Source organism: Triticum urartu, chromosome 3A (assembly GCF_056163025.1).
Source record: "Triticum urartu cultivar PI428250 chromosome 3A, HENAU_Tu73, whole genome shotgun sequence".
NCBI lineage: Eukaryota > Viridiplantae > Streptophyta > Magnoliopsida > Poales > Poaceae > Triticum > Triticum urartu.
Genome location: NC_141875.1, coordinates 16,498,532 through 16,518,550, shown reverse-complemented (window position 1 = coordinate 16,518,550; position 20,019 = coordinate 16,498,532). Strand labels below are relative to the sequence as shown.

The 20,019-nt window shown below is 42.6% G+C and overlaps 2 protein-coding genes across 4 annotated transcripts; one reads left to right on the top strand and one right to left on the bottom strand.

Annotated features, from left to right (window-relative positions):
- Window positions 1-2,865: 2,865 nt before the first annotated feature.
- LOC147977887 (E3 ubiquitin-protein ligase SINA-like 7) lies at window positions 2,866-4,842 on the bottom strand. The gene is made up of 2 exons (XM_087516472.1): window positions 4,603-4,842; window positions 2,866-4,118 (listed from the first exon to the last, which is right to left on the bottom strand). Exons 1-2 carry the CDS (start codon window positions 4,744-4,746, stop codon window positions 3,255-3,257), a joined length of 1,008 nt encoding a protein of 335 aa, XP_087372598.1. The 5' UTR covers window positions 4,747-4,842; the 3' UTR covers window positions 2,866-3,254.
- A 5,847-nt stretch (window positions 4,843-10,689) lies between these two features.
- LOC125547659 (uncharacterized) lies at window positions 10,690-15,887 on the top strand. Of its 3 annotated transcripts, XM_048711470.2 has the most exons (13): window positions 10,690-10,915; window positions 11,688-11,825; window positions 11,899-11,980; window positions 12,523-12,599; window positions 12,763-12,875; window positions 12,987-13,098; window positions 13,194-13,310; window positions 13,437-13,528; window positions 13,624-13,690; window positions 14,008-14,086; window positions 14,196-14,287; window positions 15,179-15,322; window positions 15,514-15,887. In XM_048711470.2, the coding sequence occupies exons 1-13, from the start codon at window positions 10,730-10,732 to the stop codon at window positions 15,538-15,540; spliced, it is 1,326 nt and encodes a 441-aa protein (XP_048567427.2). In that variant the 5' UTR covers window positions 10,690-10,729; the 3' UTR covers window positions 15,541-15,887. The 3 variants fall into 3 exon arrangements, with proteins under 3 accessions (XP_048567427.2, XP_048567426.2, XP_087402120.1); XM_048711469.2 differs by lacking the exon at window positions 15,514-15,887 and having other exon boundaries at window positions 15,179-15,496; XM_087545994.1 differs by lacking the exons at window positions 11,688-11,825; window positions 15,514-15,887 and having other exon boundaries at window positions 15,179-15,500.
- The last annotated feature ends 4,132 nt before the right edge of the window (window positions 15,888-20,019 follow it).

The following is a 20,019-nucleotide window of genomic DNA, read 5'->3' as shown; positions in this document are numbered from 1 at the left end:
ATCGTCCAAACAGTGCGTGCATGCGCGGTATCCCTTGTTTGTCTGTCCTGAAAGGTTACTGAGAGCAGGCCAATCATTGATGGTCATGAACAGCAACGCCTTTAGGTCAAATTCTTCCCCCATGTGCTCATCCCACGCACGTACACCTGTTCCATTCCACAGTTGTAAGAGTTCTTTAACTAATGGCCTTAGGTACACATCAATGTCGTTGCCGAGTTGCTTAGGGCCTTGGATGAGCACTGGCATCATAATGAACTTCCGCTTCATGCACAACCAAGGAGGAAGGTTATACAAACATAGAGTCACAGGCCAGGTGCTATGGTTGCTGCTCTGCTCCCCAAAAGGATTAATGCCATTTGCGCTTAGACCAAACCATACGCTCCTTGCGTCATCTGCAAACTCCTTCCCGTACTTTCTTTCGATTTTTCTCCACTGCGACCTGTTAGCGGGTACTCTCAACTTTCCGTCTTTCTTACGGTCTTCTCTGTGTCATCGCATCGCCTTGGCATGCTCTTTGTTTTGGAACAAACGTTTCAACCGTGGTATTATAGGAGCATACCACATCACCCTGGCAGGAATCTTCTTCCTGGGGCGCTCGCCCTCGACATCACCAGGGTCATCGCGGCTGATCTTATAGCGCAATGCACCACATACCGGGCAAGCGTTCAAATCCTCGTACTCACCGCGGTAGAGGATGCAATCATTAGGGCATGCATGTATCTTCTGCACCTCTAACCCTAGAGGGCAGACAGCCTTCTTTGCTTCGTACGTACTCTCGGGCAATTCGTTGTCCTTTAGAAGCATATCCTTTATCATTACCAGCAACTTTCCAAATCCCTTATCAGATACACCATTCTCTGCCTTCCATTGCAGCAATTCCAGTGTGGTGCCCAGCTTTTTCTTGTCACCTACGCAATTCGGGTACAACATTTTTTTGTGATCCTCTAACATGCGCTGCAACTTTTTCTTCTCCAAATCACTTGCGCAGTTTCTTTTTGCATCGGCAATGGCCCGACCTAGATCATCAACGGGCTCATCTGATGCCTCTTCTTCAGCTTCTTCCCGCATTACCGGCTCAGCTTCTTCCCGCATTACTGGCTCAGCTTCTTCCCCCATTGTTGTATCATCGTATTCAGGGAACCCATGGCCAGGATAGCTGTCGTCGTCCTCTTCTTCTTCATTGTCTTCCATCATAACCCCTCTTTCTCCGTGCTTGGTCCAAACATTATAGTGGGGCATGAAACCGGACTTAAACAGGTGAACGTGAATGGTTCTTGACGTAGAGTAATTGTGACCATTCTTACAGCGAGCACATGGACAAGGCATAAAATCATCCGCCCGCTTGTTTGCCTCAGCCGCAAGCAGAAAAGTATGCACGCCCTCAACGAACTGGGGAGAGCATCGGTCATCGTACATCCATTGCCGGCTCATCTTCATTACACAACAGCGAATAGACCAAATTAATACAAGTTCATACATAAATTTCATACAGCACTTAAATGCAACAAACAAATAACTCTCTAACTAAAGCATTTAAATGCAACAACAAATACGATCAAGATCGCAACTAAGGTAACAATGGATCCAACAGCATAATGATACCAAGCCTCACTATCGATGGCATATTTTCTAATCTTTCTAATCTTCAAGCGCATTTTCTCCATCTTGATCTTGTGATCATCGACGACATCGGCAACATGCAACTCCAATTCCATCTTCTCCCCCTCAATTCTTTTCAATTTTTCTTTCAAGTACTCGTTTTCTCTTTCAACTAAATTTAACCTCTCGACAATAGGGTCGGTTGGAATTTCCGGTTCACATACCTCCTAGAAAAAATTTCTATGTCAACTTGATGGGCATAATTTGTCATAAACACGAAATGCAACTAGTTTTAAAAGAGAATATATATACCACATCCGAATCATAACAAGGACGAGGGCCGACGGGGACGGATATCAAAACCATGGCACTATATGTATAACAAACAAAGTATGGGTAAGATAATTATACGAGTAACTATATATCCAAATCACACAAATATCAATTTTTATATAAAATTTCATGAACAAGAGGCTCACCACAAGGTGGTGCCGGCGACGGGACGGTGCGGGCGATCGACGGTGGTTACGACGGAGATTTAGAAGGCACTAAGTAAACCACACCTACATATGCAAACTAAGTGTTATTTTTGACCTCAACTTGCATATAAATCAAATACTAGCACACACACATATATATATATATATATCCTCCCAAATTACTAAACTCACAAATTAATCACTATATAAAGCATTGCAAGAGCTAATCTAGCAATGAGAGATGAAAGGACAAAGTTGCTAACCTTTGTGATCATTTGAATAGATGGGGGCCTTCAAATCTTGACAAATTTTGGGCAAAATGTGTGATGAGCTCGAGAGGAAGAGGGGAAGAACAGAGAGGAGAGGGGAAAGAGGAAGAACAGAGCGAGCTCGGGTGGAAGAAGGGTTTATGTAGGACGACCTTTAGTACCGGTTCGTGCCAAGAACCGATACTAAAGGGGCTGGAGGGGCCCCAGTCTGACAACATCCTGCCACCACTCTCATTAGTACCGGTTCGTGGCATAAACCGGTGCTAAAGGTTCGCCACGAACCGGTACTAATGAAAGCGGCCCGGCTAGCCGTTGGAACCGGCACTAATGTATACATTAGTGCCGGCTCAAATACAAACCGGCACTAATGTGCTTCACGTTTGACCCTTTTTCTACTAGTGACAGCTGAAAGAGCAACCACCAACCAAGCAGTTAACTACTCCTACATGAATTAGTACAATTCCACATGACATCCCACTTGGATATGATCAAGCATTTGATTCACCATCTCAAAGAAAACATAAAAAACATCTGACTGGAGTACTGGACACCACCATATTCAGGCAAAAGAAGTTCTATTCTCCACATGATTGGAAAGGTAAGCGACACCTTTTCATAGACCTTACTTTTAAGACTATCCTGTTGATATCTCCAATCTCCGACATGAGGCTTCGCATCACCAAAATGTAGCTCAGAAATGCGCTAGCAACATACCATCCAGCAGCACTAACCCAGCGTTTTCCTATTAGATAAGCTACAGCCACGCGGCCCTGCGCAGGAATTCAAACGACGAAACAAAAGGGTCTTTAACCGAAACAACAGCGTTTTCCTATGAGATCTTGAGAGACATATATATCCAGGAACCAAAACGCTGAAACCAACCGGAAAAACGACGTGTCCACGACCTTCAACGTTCATAACCGCAGATTTTGGAGAATCTGGCAGCTAAGGGTCGTTCATCTTCAGACTCAGAATAATCAGGAATCAATCTGGCAGCCAAGGGTACAGGTCGCTCATGGCTAGGATCAGAATGATGAGGATTCAGGCCATTTCCTTTTCTGCGACCTAAAGCTCTGTGTTGTTCATCAGAATCAGAATCATAAAAGACATTGCGCTTTCTGCGGATGGTGGCTCTGAGCATGATGCCGTTTCCTTCATCAGATACCTTGCCCTTGGGCACAATCAGGTCATAGCCGGTTGGTAGCCCATCAGACAGTGATGAGGTTCTTACCCTGCAACAAGAATGCTGAGAATCGTCGGTTGTCGAGCTGTTGTAATACAAATCACATGTGAACTTGGGTTCTGTCACCCGAGGTTGTACACACACGACAGAGATGGCATGCCCAAATGGCTCAGATGCCATGTTGAACAGAAAAAACTGGTCGTCTTCGTGGCAGTGCAGAACACGTAGGCCTGGTTCCAAGTAGATATAAACATTCACCAAGCTAGGATCATCGCAGGTAGATATCGGACACTTGTGCTTGCCGGTTATATGGCCTAGGAGCGCCATTGTTGATCCAGCGAAGCCGCAGCCAGACTCTGGGCAGAAGCATGGGGCGTTTGGGCACACCTTTTCGTGTTCTTCCTTCTGATAGTAGCTGATCTGCTCAGCACATCCATACTTGGCATTGGAGCAAGCAACAGTGACTGACTTGACGACATGTTCCATCCCAAAGCAGCGCTCGAAGGAAGTTACAGCAGAGCACAAGTGGCACTTCTTGTCCAGGATCTCACTACGGCAAGACAAGCATATGAAATGTCCCAAAGAACACTGTGGAAACAGGAAAAAAACAGGGATCTCATGTGAGCATAACTTTTAACAGAAAAACAGATACTACACAATGGCATGGTACGTTAGTACTGCAGATTTAATTATTTTGTCTACCATAGCTAATTATGATCATAAGAAACTCTTTCTTCACAACTAGCACTACACCCAACGATAGATTCATCACAGCTCTGATTTTACCCCCAGCTTTATCAGAGGTTGGAGTCTGAGGGAAAATAAACATATGCATAGAAATAAAAAAAAACAGGGTTCTCACGTGAACATTTCATTATTTTTGTCAAGCATAGGTAATTATGTTCATAAGAAACTCTTTCCTGACAACCAGCATTACACCCAACTATACACATTAATCAAAGCTCCAATGTTATCCCGAGCTTTATCAGATGCTGGAGTGGAGGACAAGTAAATACTCCCTCTGTAAACTTTTATAAGAAGTTTTAGGTATGCATATATGTAGTGCATTTACCTGGAATATCGGAGGTCTGAGGGGCTCAGAGCAGACAGAGCAGTCGAGGGTCTCCAACCTCATGGTGACATTGTGCCTCTTAGCATTGCTATCTCCCTCTAGCTGAGCTTCTACCCGTCTCTTGTTGGAGCTACTACCATCCATGGCCACCAAAACTCAAAGTAACTATCACTAGCTTACTTGATATTGCTAGTTTGCTACTACAAGCAGAACCAGGCCCAAACCGATTGATCAACACAATCTCACCGCCCCGTGTCCCTGTTCCACAAAAATACAACAACGGTCATGGAAGTGATACTGGTGTGGCAGGCAGAAGCTAGAAATGCTTCATGTTCTCTTGCTAAACTAAAGAGAGAGAAAACAACAATGCAAGCATCTAAAGGGGGCACTAATAATATTTTACATATAGATGTAATATGTTCCTGTCCAGTAGACTTCTGCCTCGAAAAGAAAATTGAACATTTGAGCTGTTTTGCATTGTTTCCTTGATCAATTCAGCAGAAGTGTAAGAGAAAATAACAGCAATGACACAGCACGCAGAAGCGAAAAGATCGACGGTTCCTGCCAATCTAGCAAGGAAAATAGTAATCTGCTCCTGTTCGTGTTCCTCAAAATGACATAGCTAAAGGGGGCAGTAAAAACAAAAATTCGCATATAGATGTAATCTGCTCCTGTGCTTCTACGCTTCCAATTTCTAAAGGAAAATTAAAAACTTGAGCTGTTTTGCTTTATTTCCTTCATCCAATCAGCAGAAGTAACTAGGGGAAATAACATGAATAGCCCATACACAAAGAATTTATTCCGGTTCAGAGTTGGCGTGGCTGCGAAGTGCGATTCCGGCGGAGGGGGGGAGGTGCCTAATCGAGAGGGAACGGACGCAGAACGCACCTCGTCGAATGCGTCGTCGCGCTCGCCGATCTCAGCCCCGACGACGATGAGGACGAGACGAGCGCCGGAGCGACGGCGGCGGAGGGTTTGGAAGGAGGCAGGGCAAAAAAGGTTAAACCGTGCGTTATATTTTTTTTAGGAACAGGCATAAACTGTGCGTGACTGCTGCGTACGTTGTAGGTGGGCTGGGCCTAGGCCTGGGCCTGGGCATGCAACTGTTGCCTATTATAAGATCTTGGGCTGTTTCATTCTTACGAGTGAGTTGCTTTGAACCAGGCCTAAAAACAACCTTTCTCTTTTTTGTTTTTGCTTTCCAAAAAATCTTTCTCACCTAAAAAAAAAGTCATCCACCCATGCCTAACCAAAGATCCTCATCTCAAGAAAGCCCTAGCTGGAGTCATAGCATTGCTGGCCAACCCTAGCTAGCCGTCGCCCCCGCCAAGTGTCTTCTCCACGCCGCCGCATCAGTCCCCCTCTTCTCTCCCGTCTAGCGGTCTCGCCGTCGCAAGAGGAGTGTGCACCCATTAGTTACCTTTTTATATTTTTCTTAGCTTTTGTTTTTCTGGCGGCATCGACGAGGTGGCTGTGGCAATGTCATGTGGGATAAGGTCTCTCTCCGGCCCCCCTTAATGATTCCGATCCATGTCAACAAAGGGCTTGTGAGAGTTCATGTCGTCATATCTGTTGCCTCTCTTCAGATCTTGGAAGTTGGCGTGTCTATCAATGAGAACAATTGGATGGCTATGGGTGCGGTGACTTCGACATCTTCTTTCACGTTGTTCTACGGCATGATTTAGTTTCTCCAACTCTCTGGACCAGTAGTGATAAACTACAAGCATGTACTGTGTGGAGTGATGCTCCAACCGATGTTTCTTCAACTACTCCTAGATCTCGTTTCAAGCAACAAGTGACTATTGCAGTGTTTAAAGTCTGGTATGTCGCTGGCGTTTGCAGGTGTTCATTTCCTTTATTGTTGGTTCGGTTCATCTTTTAATCTCTAGTGGGCGGCAATAAATTGGAGAAAGAAGAAGGCTAGTATGATTTCCATTGTATTTTTATTTTTTACTGATCGTAATGCTTCTATCTTTTTTCATTGTACTCCATGGTTGCCTTGATAATTATCAGCTCAAATGTCCTTTGAGGTATTTCTTAAAAAATTGATTGAAGATCTAAATGAAGCTCTTACTAGTTTCCAATTATCACATTTGTTCCTAAAAAATCTTATCCATCTATTTATCCTAAAAAATAATTACCACATGCTCAGAATTTCAAAGTCCAACTACAAAAGGAATGTGATAGTTCCAATAGCTTGACTCAATAGATGATGTCAAAAAATGGTACTAGCTCAACTCAACATATAAACAAGAAGATATCGATCAACAAGCAATCAAGTACACCAGCTACAGACCACCATGGATTGACTCACATAATCAAGCTTCTGATTATCCATTGCCCGATCCATAAAAAAAGTTCAACTATTCTTACCGACCTTCATTTTCGATGAGATGTGGAAACTAAAGTAATCGCCATCGCCATCAGTTCCATAAAGGGTACGCCCACCACGAGCCATGTACCTTACCCAAAGGGTGGTTGGTAGCATGATACCATTTGGTCGTTGAAGACCTTGCCCTTGGGCAGAATCAAGTCATAGCATGTCGGTAGTCCATCAGATAATGAAGAGTCTCTTATCTCGCCACATGAGGTTTCACAATAGCAACTCATAACGAGTCGTACTTCATTTTACATATAAACTTGGGGCCCAAGTCGTTAGGTTGGACGCAGACGACCAAGTTAGCATGTCCAAAGGGCTCCAATGCCAAAAAGGGTTGTCGAAGACTACTGCTTCCTCTACAGCGAGGCACCGATGAGATGAGAGGTGGCAGCATGATTTGTCAAGACGAGACGTAACATTACAGGCAGTGTGGTGAAGTAGGAGAAGAATGTGGGCTGGATATGGGTCAGGGCGTAGTAGCCCCAGTGTGCAAGTTCTCATGGGCTGCAAGGAACTTGGGCTATGTATTCTTTCAGCTTGTCTAGTTGCATTGAGCTGTTTCTCAAAACATAATTGCTTTGAGCTACACTTTGTATCACTGAAAAGTTCAAATTTTCATTAAAAACAAACTTTAAATTACCATATAAACATTTTTATGTCTAGACACTCTAGTAGTATAGCTCGCTGAAATGAAGCATATCGCAACCACCAAGGTACTCCCTCTGTATTTTTACTTTGCAAACTGATTTTTTTCTAAGTCAAACTTCACAAGTTTGACCAACTTTACGGAAAACAATATAAAAGTTTACAAAAACTCTAGTAGTATATATATAATAACATATCCAAATGATATTGATTTGGTATTGTAGATGTTAATATTTTTTTATAAACTTGCTCAAGGTTTATGAATTACTTAATATCAAATATATATGCATAAAATATAATCTAGGATAAAAACGAGAGATAGATGTCGCTGGCACAATTGCACGGGCCAATGCGCTAGTTTCTTTTACATGAAAAAGTAATGTAAAGAGGGTTTGTTAGTTTCGAAAAAGAGAACAAGATAAGCACCCCTTCTGTCGCCCAAAAGACCAGAGCCAACGGGACCAAATAGGCTAAACTACTTAGCACCAAAGGGCAACATAAAGTGCATCTTGTGACGGCTTGCTTAACTGAAAAAGAGTCATGCCTTGCTTAATTTGAAGATCTCACGCTGAAACTCCTCCATTAACAAGCATATACAACATGTAAAGCGCACCCACTCCGGCCAAAATCCATTGCAGCCTCCCCCGGTTAGCCGTGAAACTAACATAAACTCATGGCACCGGCGACGAGTTGTCATGGATCGTCCAAGCAAGCAAACACCAAAGTTTGCTAGCCGTCGGGCACTTTTGGTTGGGGTTGGGTTTGGTGTAGGTGTCACAGCACACCCAAGTCTGATCGTTCCCCTGTTAAATACCTCATCCTTCTTCCCCTGACCTAATGTTTTTCTTTGCGGGGTCCCCGGCCTGACCTAATGTTAATTAGGCACTTGTAGGGGTATGTTACATTTGTATGTTAAAACTCTACCTACCTGGTATTCCTCCTCTGTCATCACCACCACACCATCGGCTTTGCCACTTGCAGGGATATGTTTGTTAGCTATGCGAAGCCAAAATGGTGAGGACGAAAGCATTTTGCACGCGTATGTTTATGGAATATGTTCTAGAACTGAGTACTGGACTAGACCATTGGGACTGAGTGTTCTTATTGGAATTCAGGTTCAGTCCGATTTGGTCCGCGGTCCCAGTTGAAATGAAAAAATATGGGGGGAAAGGAGGGAAAATGACGGGCAAGCACAAGAAAAATGCCAACAAAAGAAGAACAAAACCAAAAACGACAGCCTAGCTACCTGGTCATGCTTAAGTGCAGGTGTGCATGTACAATGGTAGAGATTGGAAGCACCTATAAATTAAGGTATTCGCGTGCATGGATAGTTGTTAGTATAATGATGGATAGCGTAGAAAAACATATATGTGATTTTGCTGATGGGGGCAGCAGAAAGGCAAGACTTTCGCGCCGCCGGTGTATTAATCTGCAGGGGGTGGAACAGTGGAAGCTCAGAGATAGTACTCCCTCCGGTTAGGTTTATAAGTCAGGCAGGGTTGTTTAGGTCTTTAATCTGACTAGGGAAACTTGTACTACATTAAAACAATATTTAGGTTCGTCATCAAATAAATCTTTTACCATATAATTTTCTTGGCATATTATACATGTTTATTTTATTAGTTAAATAGAGAATAAAATCATGTGCCTAACTAATAAACCCAACCGGAGGGAGTAGCTCATCATCACCATCAAGAAAAATGTCAGCCAGCACAAGATTAAAGCCAACAAAAGAAGAATAGAAACAAAAAAGGGGAAGTCCGGCAATAAAGATATCCGAAAAAATCAACAAAATGACGGCCTACGTAGTCACCTTCAAGCACTACTCGATCTGCATGCACCATCAGTGGCGGAGCTACTTGGAGGCCAACCTGGGCCATGGCCCCCCCAGCTCATAGGAAAACATGCAAATATGCCTTAATATTTGGTCTAATTTTCGACTAAAATCAGGCTAAAGCAATCATGTTTGCCCCCCCTTCAGCCCATGACCCCCCATAATTTCATCTCAAGCTCCGCCACTGGCACCATGGTAGAGATTGGTGCATGCGGTTAGGCATTCGTTGTGCACTCTAACCATCCAGGTTTAATTCTTAGAATTGATGCATGATGTATATGAAGCTCCATACAAACAAATCAGAAATTCTGCTCATCAAACACTGAACACAAGTTTGAGCACATTTGGCAACCAAATTTTGCAAGCACCTACTCCCTCCTTCCATCTATATAGGGCCTAATGTGTTTTTCAAGACAACCTTTAACTATTGACAAGATTAATAGCACATGAGATGTATACTATGAAAATTATATTATTGGAAGCTCCTTTGACATACAAAATTGAAGGTATACTTTGTGTAAGTTGCATGTCATATATTATTGCTCTAACGTTTGGTCAAACTTAGCCTCGAAAAACGCATTAGGACATATATAGATGGAAGGAGGGAGTAGAACCTTTGATCATAATCAAGCCACAAAGTTAAAAAAAATATTTGCTAGTTTTTTTCCTGTTCATCATGGGTGTAATAATGCACCAGGGTATAGAAAAACCACACTCGGGTGGGACTACCCATCAATATAATGCTTATGATACTCATAGTTAAATATCATTGAGGGTCAGACTTGGTCAAGATAAAAATCCAGCTACTAATACTGAAAAAACGGTTGTGTGCATCTCTAATTCTTTATTTGGTGCAGAGGTCGAGAGAAGTGAAATTCTCTCTCAAATTTGAAGCGCATGGGATTCGGAGGGTGAAAACATATGCGTATTAGCCCACTTGCAGGGATATATATGTTAGCTATCCGAAGCCAAAGGGAGAGGACAAAAGCATTTTACACGCGTGCATGGAATATGTTCTTAAGGCTTGCTTGGTTGGTTCTCTGAACTGAACTAGACCATTGGGACTGAATGTTCTTATTGTAATGCAGGTTGATTCCGATTTGGTTTGTGGTCCCGATTTTTCTGAATAACAAAAAATGTGGTTTTGCTGATGGAGGCAGCTGAAGGCGTTTGCGCGCCCGGTATATAAATCTGCAGTGGCCAGTGAGTAGAACAGTGGAAGCTCAGAGATAGTAGCGCCCACCATCACCATTATCATCAGCAGCACTATGTCGGCGCCGAAGATCGTCGTCCATGGCAGTGGTGGCGAGCTTCAGGAGGGAGATGAGGAACACTACCCCGACGTCGAGGCGGGTGACGGCGGTGGCACAGCGACGACGAGCAGTACACGGGTGGTGGCGCCGGGGCGGGAGCGTCTGGTGTCGCTCGACGTCTTCAGAGGGGTCACCGTTGCGGTCAGCGAACTTTCTATCTTTCTACCTATCCCATAGAGTATTGGTCACAGAGCACACAATGGAATACATAGCTTCATGCATGCATGACGTGAAAGCACCGGGAAAAACAAGGTAGAGACTAGAGACTCGAAAGGGGTTACTACGACACATTACACATAAAAATAGACAAAAGAGATAATTTGGCATAAAGACATTCTAGCCCTTATTTTATAAGGTCATAAGTTGGGCTTCAACTTAACTTAGACCAACAAAATCCGTCGATGCTTACTCCAACCACTCAACCTGACAACCACTTGCTAACTTCATGCGACGGAAGAGAGAAATCGTTTTTTTATTTCTTATGGTCTGGTCCTAGCACTATGACACACTAACTTTGATTGTTGTTGTTGTTATTGTTGTTGTTGTTGTAAAGGCCTCTCCTCACAATGCTATTAATTGCAATTTGAAAGCCTCCAATATGAATTAAAATAACTCATGAAAACTATTTGTTTTTTCTGAGTAAATTATATGTGTCCTAAGCTTTTCGGAGACCTCAACACTGAAATCTTTGGACCTCCATGAAACATTGTTTGGAAGAAACTACCTTTACATTAAATCACATCTCTTCCATTTCATTTTTAAAAAGAGTGAAGGTTTGTCACTTTTTATTAATTAAGGTCTAACTAGAAAAATAATGCTGCAACTCAGAAGCCACAGGTAGAAGCCTCAAAAATAATTTTAACCTCTCCCGCCCCATATTAATTTAAACTAATGAAATATCTATAAATTACAGCTCATGATCATTGTTGATGATGTTGGTGGTCTCATTCCAAAGATAAGCCACTCGCCGTGGGATGGCGCCACACTAGCGGATTTTGTGTTCCCCTTCTTCCTCTTCGTCGTGGGAATCTCATTGGCCTTCGCCTATAAAGTACTACTAGTGCTCGTAATATTAAATTATCAAACACTAATACCAACTCACGACTAAACCATGTTTTGTGCAGAGGGTGTCAAATAGAGTGTCAGCAACCAAGAAGGCCGTGCTCAGAGCTGCAAATCTCTTTCTTCTAGGCCTCTTGCTTCAAGGTAAATACACATGAGTTTAGCTTGTGACCTTCATCAGAAGACATGCCAACTGTGGTATTTTGCCATCCTATCACTTTTGATTACAAACATAATCTGGTTTATTACATGATTGTTTGTCCACAAACTATAACAGTGTCACAACTCTATAATAATATAATGTAAATAATTGCATTAGAGGTAATCATGCATCATGTTTTAATTCAAAGAAATTTGAATTGAGGAATATTTCAAAGCCTCAAATTAAATAAAGAGCTAAAACCCTAAAAATGTATTGAATGAACCCAAAATACGCTTCTTTAATGTTTGATAAAAAGATATTCTTAAATTTTAGTAGAGTAGTTTATTATACAACTCTAGTGATCATAATATAATATATTATTACACTAGTGAATTATACGATGGTGGTGTAAATTATAGTTAATAAAGGTGGACTAATAATTTGGTCATGAAAATAAAAGTACCCTTTTTAGCAATAGAAAAATCCAAGTGGTTCTGAGAGCAAACATTTTATAGTTGTAAAACTATGAACTTCTATTTTCAAGGTGGCTTCTTCCACAACATACATGATCTTACATATGGGGTTGATATTGGCAAGATACGATTAATGGGTGTCTTACAGGTACCAATCATCGCCAACCTATCCATTACGAACATAATTCTTTGTCCTGTCACACACACAACAATTTTATGTTTTATTTTCATGTAAAGAACAAGAGGGAGATCTGTGCATGTGATTCAGCGCAACAAATACCGTTTTACTTGATATATCTCACTTGATGTAGAGAATTGCAATAGCATACCTACTGGTGGCGCTGTGTGAAATCTGGCTACGGGATGTTAGAGAAGGTGGCATAGGCTCTGGCTACACAATAATCAGAAAATACCGATGCCAGCTGTGAGCATAGCACACTGACCTATACAAAATTGTTGGCATTTAAGTTACTTAACTAGCTAATTGGCATTCTTATTATTCAAATAATTCATCCCTTCAATTATTTTTGTGAAGTCTTGTGGGTTTAGTCCTCACGGCCACATACACGGTGATTTTGTATGGTTTGCCCGTGCCGGACTGGGTGTATGATGTCACATCACCAAACTCAACCATGAAGCATTTTATGGTAAGCTTTCACTTCTAAAAAGTATTTTGCTTTTCGTATTCGTATGCATTTTTCTTAAGAACCTTTGTCATTGGATTTTCTATGATAAAATGCAGGTGAAATGTGGAGTCAGAGGGCATACAGGACCAGGTTGCAATGCCGTTGGCATGATCGATCGAAGTATCTTTGGAATCCAGCATCTTTATACACGCCCGGTCTATCTCAAAACAGAGGTATATATTCAATCAAATAGTAACCGCAAGAGATAGTGGGGTCATGAAATTCTAATATCTTGTTTTGTTCAATATTCCTAGTATGGTCATGACATATTCTCTCATCTTTCCATTTGGAACTTGTAGTGGTGCAGCATCGACTCTCCCAACAATGGACCACTCCCGTCTGACGCGGCACCATGGTGTGAAGCCCCTTTCGATCCAGAGGGCCTCCTAAGGTGTGGAAATAGTGACATCTTCCTCGTTAACCATTGACCAATTGAAGATGCATCTGAATCTCACTATATACTGATCATCTTCATGTACAATGTAGCTCCTTGATGGCAATAGTCACCTGCTTGGTCGGGCTCCAGTTTGGACATGTCATCATCCACTTTAAAGTATATATATCCATGTCATCATCCACTTTAAAGTATATATATCCTTCTGCCTCACCAGAATCTCAGTTTTCCTTTTATATGATGGCCGCTGGATTACTCTCTCCCCGATTAAGCAACTCTGAGAGACTTTTCATGGCAGAAGTTGTCGCTTGTCTCAAATGAGGAAATCAATATGTTCATGGGTGATTAAGTTTGTCTGTCATTTAAACTTGTTGCTATGAAGTGTCCCTAGAGACTAGTCCAAATTGTTGTTATGCGTTAGTTCACCGTCAACAAAATCCTAGTTCCCGATGATAAACTCTACATCATTCATGCAGGGGAACGACGAGAGAATGGTGTGGTGGTCCCTCTCGGCGTTGATCTTATTGGCTCTAGGGTTCTCACTCGACTTGTTTGGTAATTATTTTGCTGATTAATTAATTATCTTGTGATTGCAAGAAATAATAAGTTTGTGACTTTGTAAACATCATGGTTAATGAGGTGTTTTGGGTTGACATATATGCAGGGCTGCCTATGAACAAGTCACTATACAGTCTTAGCTACACTTGTATAACGTCCGGCACGGCTGGCCTTTTCTTCGCGGGGATCTATCTGTTGGTTTGTAACTATAAACAAAGGAGTTTAAGTATTTAATTTTTTCTTAATTATAAAAAATCTAAGATTAATCCCAAATTCAACAACTTGAGTTTATATTTCACCTCTCAACTCAAAAACTAGACGAATAAAAATCTCGGCCATGAAAATAAAGGATTGATACTCTAAGGTTGTTCCGATGGTAGTAGTTGGCATTGGACCACCCAATAAAGTTAACAAAAAATCTTCAAGAAAGCATACAAAAAGCTACGAGTTCTTTTTATAAAAAATCCCAAAACTTTATTAAATAAAGATATAACAATCACAAAATGTAGAAATTGAGGAGAAGGAAAACTATACAAGAAACAAATAAATTAGGAACATGGTGGTTTCAACTATCTATTATTTTACATAGTATGTAAAAATTTCATTGATTTATAGTAAATTTAATGGTATGCTTTATTTATATGTTTTACTCCAATTTTCTTGAGTTTATTTACTGACAACAGGAAACCACTTTCACATTATCCAAAACATCCCCAGAATAGTCTCATGAGGGTAATGTGTCTGGTTTTGGTTGCTCGGTTTAGGTTTTGGTCGTTCAGTGCAATTTGACTAGTTTAAATATTTACGCATTAAATCTACTCCAATAAGAAAAGCTAAACATAAAACAGAGAAGAGGAAACTGAGAAACAAAAGTGTTGGAGTCATGCATGTTTTTGCTTGCCTTTGGAGCACTGTCTTGAACATTTGTAGGGTACAGTTCAGTCCCGAGAGCATCACAGACGTAAATGCTTGGATTGAGCATGCCCTTGCAGCATGAAAAAAAAGTTTTGTCATGGGCATGGACTAGGATCTATCTCTAATATTTCACTTGATTCTCTCCATTTTATGTACAAAATATTGATTTTGTAGGTGGACGTGTATGGTTACAAGAAGCCGGTTCTCCCAATGGAGTGGATGGGAAAGCATGCTCTAATGATTTTTGTTCTGGTAGCATGCAACGTCGCGCCAATCCTGCTCCAGGGGTTCTACTGGAGGGTACCAAATAATAACGTTGTAAGGCACCTAAATTCTCTTCGATACCTTCTTTTCCAGGAATTTCCTTTTGATACTAATTAACTAGCGATGTTTGTGTGTGTGTGTGTGTGTGTGTGTGTGTGTGTGTGTGTGTGTGTGTGTGTGTGTGTGTGTGTGTGTGTGTGTATGATTGATGTCATCGTTTTTTGTCTGCTTGTTTTCTCAAACAGTTGAAACTCATTGGAAGAGGTGATTGATCTTCCCAGTTGCAAGCTATAGTTCAACTAATGCTCGAAGGAAGCATATTATCAACTATCACTGCACAAAGCCATCATCTATTTCACTTTAAGTCAATGCAATTTCGTTAACCTCAAAGGAAATTTAATGTTTGGTTTGTGAAATTGAGCACGCGTTAAGTAATGGTTCTTCCAGACAGTGCTAGCTAACTACAAGTGCGTGCATGTGTATTTTGTTGTAATTTTTTTAAATAAGAGTTATAGAGATTCTTCGCCGTGTACCTAGATGATACAACTGCAAAGAGTTCAGCTTCCAACCTCTGCATCGTAGATGTACACAACCAACAACATACAAACGGAAACACATATATATTGTTTTCATGAGTAAATAGCATAAAACTACTACTTTACAGGTTAGGGTTCCAAAAAACTACCGGTTTTAATTTTTTCTCAGATAACTACCAAGTGGGTGGTCGGCTGTTTCAAAAAACTCAAATGTTCAAGTGATCTAAAGTTGATCGCGATTATGACAGGTCGGGCCCGCACCTAAACAAACCGTCTGTTTGACCGTTAGGTTGACTGTTAACTTACAAATGGGGCCCACATGTCACTGTCTCTATCTCATATACAAATAAAAAAATCTTCAACCCCCCATTCTTTTCCAAATTTACAAATATGTCCTCACTTTTTACAAAGTAGCCCCTATAAACGTTTCTAAAAAGCAATCGGGTCCCTGCTGTTTTTCTGAAAAAGCAATCGACAGCCGCTCCTCTCCTCACGGCCCCGACCTCGCGGCCGGCGTCCACCTCTGCGCCCGGCGACATCCGGCAAGCCTCCAGCGCCGGCGACCGCCCTCGGCACCTACTGCCACACCACCGCCTGCCTCTCCCTCTCCTCGCCTCCACCTCGTGCGCCCCGCCTCCGCGCCTGAGCTCACGCAGCTGCTGCTCGCGGCCATGGCCGCCACCGCGTGCGCCCTAAGCTGCCAGGCCCGGCGAGCTCTGCCTCCGGCCGTCCCCCAACCTCCGTCGCTCCAGCCACTGCTCCGGGCGTCGCCCTGCACCGGCCGCCCTCCACGGCCTCTGCTGGTGCTCCTTTGCAGCCGACGAGCCGCGACGGCCTCTGCTGATCTGGCGCATGCGCCATGGCCGTCGGACCTGGTCTCTTCTGGCGGCGGCAACTGGTGGCTTTCGGCGGCGGCGAGCTGGTGGCTTCCGGCGGCGGAGGAGAGAGGGAGGCTGGGAGGGGTGTCCCCGTCTTGGGAGAGGACAGAGTCGCCGATCTGGCACATGCACCCTGGCCGTCGGGCCTGGTCGGTTCCGGTGGCGGCTAGCTCGTGGCTTTCAGCGGCGGCGAGCTCGTGGCTTCCGGCAGCAGAGGACAGAGGGAGGCCGGGGAAGGGTGTCACCGGCTTGGGAGAGGACAGAGTCGCTGGCTCGGGAGGGAGGTGCGTGCGTGCTCAGGGAGAGTTCAGGGGAGGGAGAGAAAGAAAAGTGAAAGAAGAGACACTAACATGTGGGCTCCATTTGTAAGTTAACGGTCAACCTAACGGTCAAACAGACAGGTTGATTAGGTGCGGGCCCAACCTGTCATAATCGCGATCAACTTTGAATCACTTGATGATTTGGGTTATTTGAAACAGCCGACCACCCATTTGGTAGTTATCTGAGAAAAAATTAAAACCGGTAGTTTTTTGGAACTCTAGCCTGTAAAGTAGTAGTTTTATGCTATTTACTCTGTTTTCATAAAGACAATCGAAGAGGAGGGGATATGTCATTGTTAGCACCTTTTTTGCGAGAATAACTTTCGATCTATTCATTAACTGTCAAGGTGGTACAAAGAACGCCAGAAGAAAAAAATTACATCTTGGTCCGTAGACCACCTAACGACTACCAGCACTGGAGCGAGCCGAACGCGGCGCCCACTTCGCCCCTCATTCGAGCCGGGCAAACCTTATTGTAGTAGACAATTGGAAAGTCGTCGTGCTAAGGACACATAGGACAAGCACACCAGAACAACAAGCGCCACCAATGAAGAGAAGCACAGATCGGAAGGATCCAACATGTAGACACACGGACAAAGCAAATGAAGACATGATCCACGTGGATCCACCGAAGATAAACATCGACCGAATCCTGCGAATCTGCCAGAAAAAAAACCTTCACACGCCCTCCGATGATGCTAGAAACACCACCCACACGGGGACTAGGCGGGGAGAACTTTATTCCATCTCCAAAGAGTCGTCGCCGCCTCGCCTTCCTGAACAGGACACAAACCCTAACAAAACTCATTAGAGCACGAAAAACGGAGCCCTTCCGCCGGCAAAGGCTAGGATCCATCGTGCCTCCATGACCCTAAGACCACATGAGACGAGGTAGACTGACGGCTGCACCGACGGGGGGCACGAGAAACCCTGGCCAACTGGTCAAAGAAAGAAGTCATTGTTAGCACTTGCGAATCTATACTTCTATACTTTTTTATTTTTTACTAATAAAGCAAGGTGCGTTTCTCCAATATTTTCATCCGTTCACCGTCGAAAATATTTTTTCTATCCGAGGTGGTACTAAATTTTTGTGCATCTACTAGAAAAGACAAAAAGTTTCTCCAGAATTCCGCAATTGGTCCGGGCGCACTCAGCCCAACAAAGCCAACCCAGTAATTATCCTGCACAGGCGTTAAAAAGACCTTATTTGTCGCACATGGCGACAAATAGCTCAAGGAACGCACAGGTCGCCCAAGACTGGGCTGGCCCCTTTCAACTAAATTTTTATACCTGTGTTTCGTTTTCCTTTTCACTTTTTTTATTATGCCGTGAAATAAAATTATACAAAATATATTCACAATTTAATTTTGTGTTCAAATATTCAAACAATCAGCATTACAAAATTTTATTCTTGTTTTGAAAAATATTAGAAACTTAAAAAAACTGGTTTCGGAATTTCTTCAACATTTAAAAAATGTTGCCATTTAAAAAAGATTCTGTTTTATAATTTTTCGAGATTTTTTTATAAACTTAATATTTTATAAAATGTTCCATATTCAAAAAATATTCCTATTTTATTGACAAGTTCACAAAAACAAAATAATGTTTGCGTCTAAGAAAACATTTTAATTTTTTTCTTCTGAATGTCCCCCTTTTAAAAAAATAATAATTTTGTGTTTTTATAAAAGGTTAATGGTTTCAACATATTTTTTCGAATTTAAATAACTATTCCCGTTTCTATTTTTTGTTTTTTTAATTATATGGAATTTTCAAAAAAAAATGTTCACATTTTGTTAACTGTCCGGGCTTTCAAGTTTTTAACATTAGTGCTAAAATAATCAAAGAGAATAAACCTTCATAATAAAGGGACATGCATGCCTGATTATGCTTGTGTAAGAGGACTTATGCGCTGCAATTAGTAATTCATCCGGTTACACCGTCGTAGGAGAGTGGTCGAAGCAACCGTGACCCGATGGTCGTCACACATCCACCAAATGAGGAGGCATGCAAAAGAAAAAAGAACGAGTTGGGTGCTCGCCACCACGCCTACCAACCCCATGACTATCAAGATTTCACGAGCCAAACATGTGCAGTGAGAAGACCGCAACTCCTTGCTCTCTCGCCTACCGTTGTGGAGACCTTTTTTTGGACACAATCGATTATCTTTTCCGTTGCTTGTCGTAAATAAAATATCTCTCCCGTTGCAGCGCACGGGCATATGTGCTTGTTAAACTTAACAGAGGTTGTGTGTGGGGGAGTATGCGAAGGTCGCCGTACACCGAGACAAAAGTTGGCATGACGATGTTTATGAATAGGTTCGGTCGTCTCATTCGAGCGTGACTTGACTTAATCCTATCTTGGGATAGGTGATGAAGAGAGCGTCTCGGCTATCTACTTGAATCGAAGATAAGGCCGCCTCAAGACTTCCCTCGCTTTGCCGGGAGAAGTGCTCAATTAGTGGCTCAGGTAGAGCAAAAGGCCACCTCAAAACTCCCCTCCCTCTCATCATCGTTCTGAGCCTTTCAAGGTCTCTCGAAGCTGGCTGCTTTATCCAAATCCTTCTCAAGTCATTTGAATGCCTCTCCCTTGAGAGAATGATTGCATGCCTATGTGGGGCTTTATATAGGCTATAGGAGCCCTTGATACATGGCCAAGATATCCATGGTGATGGTAAAATTCAGTTTGGTCTATGGGTAGACCAGGGTGGAGGGGGTGGTGCAGGGTCCACGGTGGACTAACCCACTCACACCTCCACCTTCATCCTTGGATTATCCCTGTTAGCTCATTCTTCTCCTTTACTTGTTGACCATTGCGAGTTGACTGGACATCTGTTAAGTTGACTTTGTCAATTTGCCATTAGACCAATGTTGTACTAGATGGGATCCTCATGTGTTACTGACTATTCACACAACACTCGAAAATGTTTCAGTTGCTAGAGATAAAAGTTACACACGACCAATGCCACTAGAAGGCTCCACAGCTGCTCCACCGGCAAAATTCATGATTACTCCCACAAA

What these genes read in the sequence shown, in the direction of transcription:
- LOC147977887 (XM_087516472.1), bottom strand. Translation starts at nt 4,746, where the DNA reads ATGGATGGTAGTAGCTCCAACAAGAGACGGGTAGAAGCTCAGCTAGAG. An exon ending in TCAGACCTCCGATATTCCAG is followed by an intron (nt 4,119 to 4,602) that starts GTAAATGCACTA and finishes CTGTTTCCACAG; the next exon opens with TGTTCTTTGGGACATTTCAT.
- LOC125547659 (XM_048711469.2), top strand. Translation starts at nt 10,730, where the DNA reads ATGTCGGCGCCGAAGATCGTCGTCCATGGCAGTGGTGGCGAGCTTCAG. An exon ending in TCAGAGGGGTCACCGTTGCG is followed by an intron (nt 10,916 to 11,687) that starts GTCAGCGAACTT and finishes TATAAATTACAG; the next exon opens with CTCATGATCATTGTTGATGA. An exon ending in TCGCGGGGATCTATCTGTTG is followed by an intron (nt 14,288 to 15,178) that starts GTTTGTAACTAT and finishes TTGATTTTGTAG; the next exon opens with GTGGACGTGTATGGTTACAA.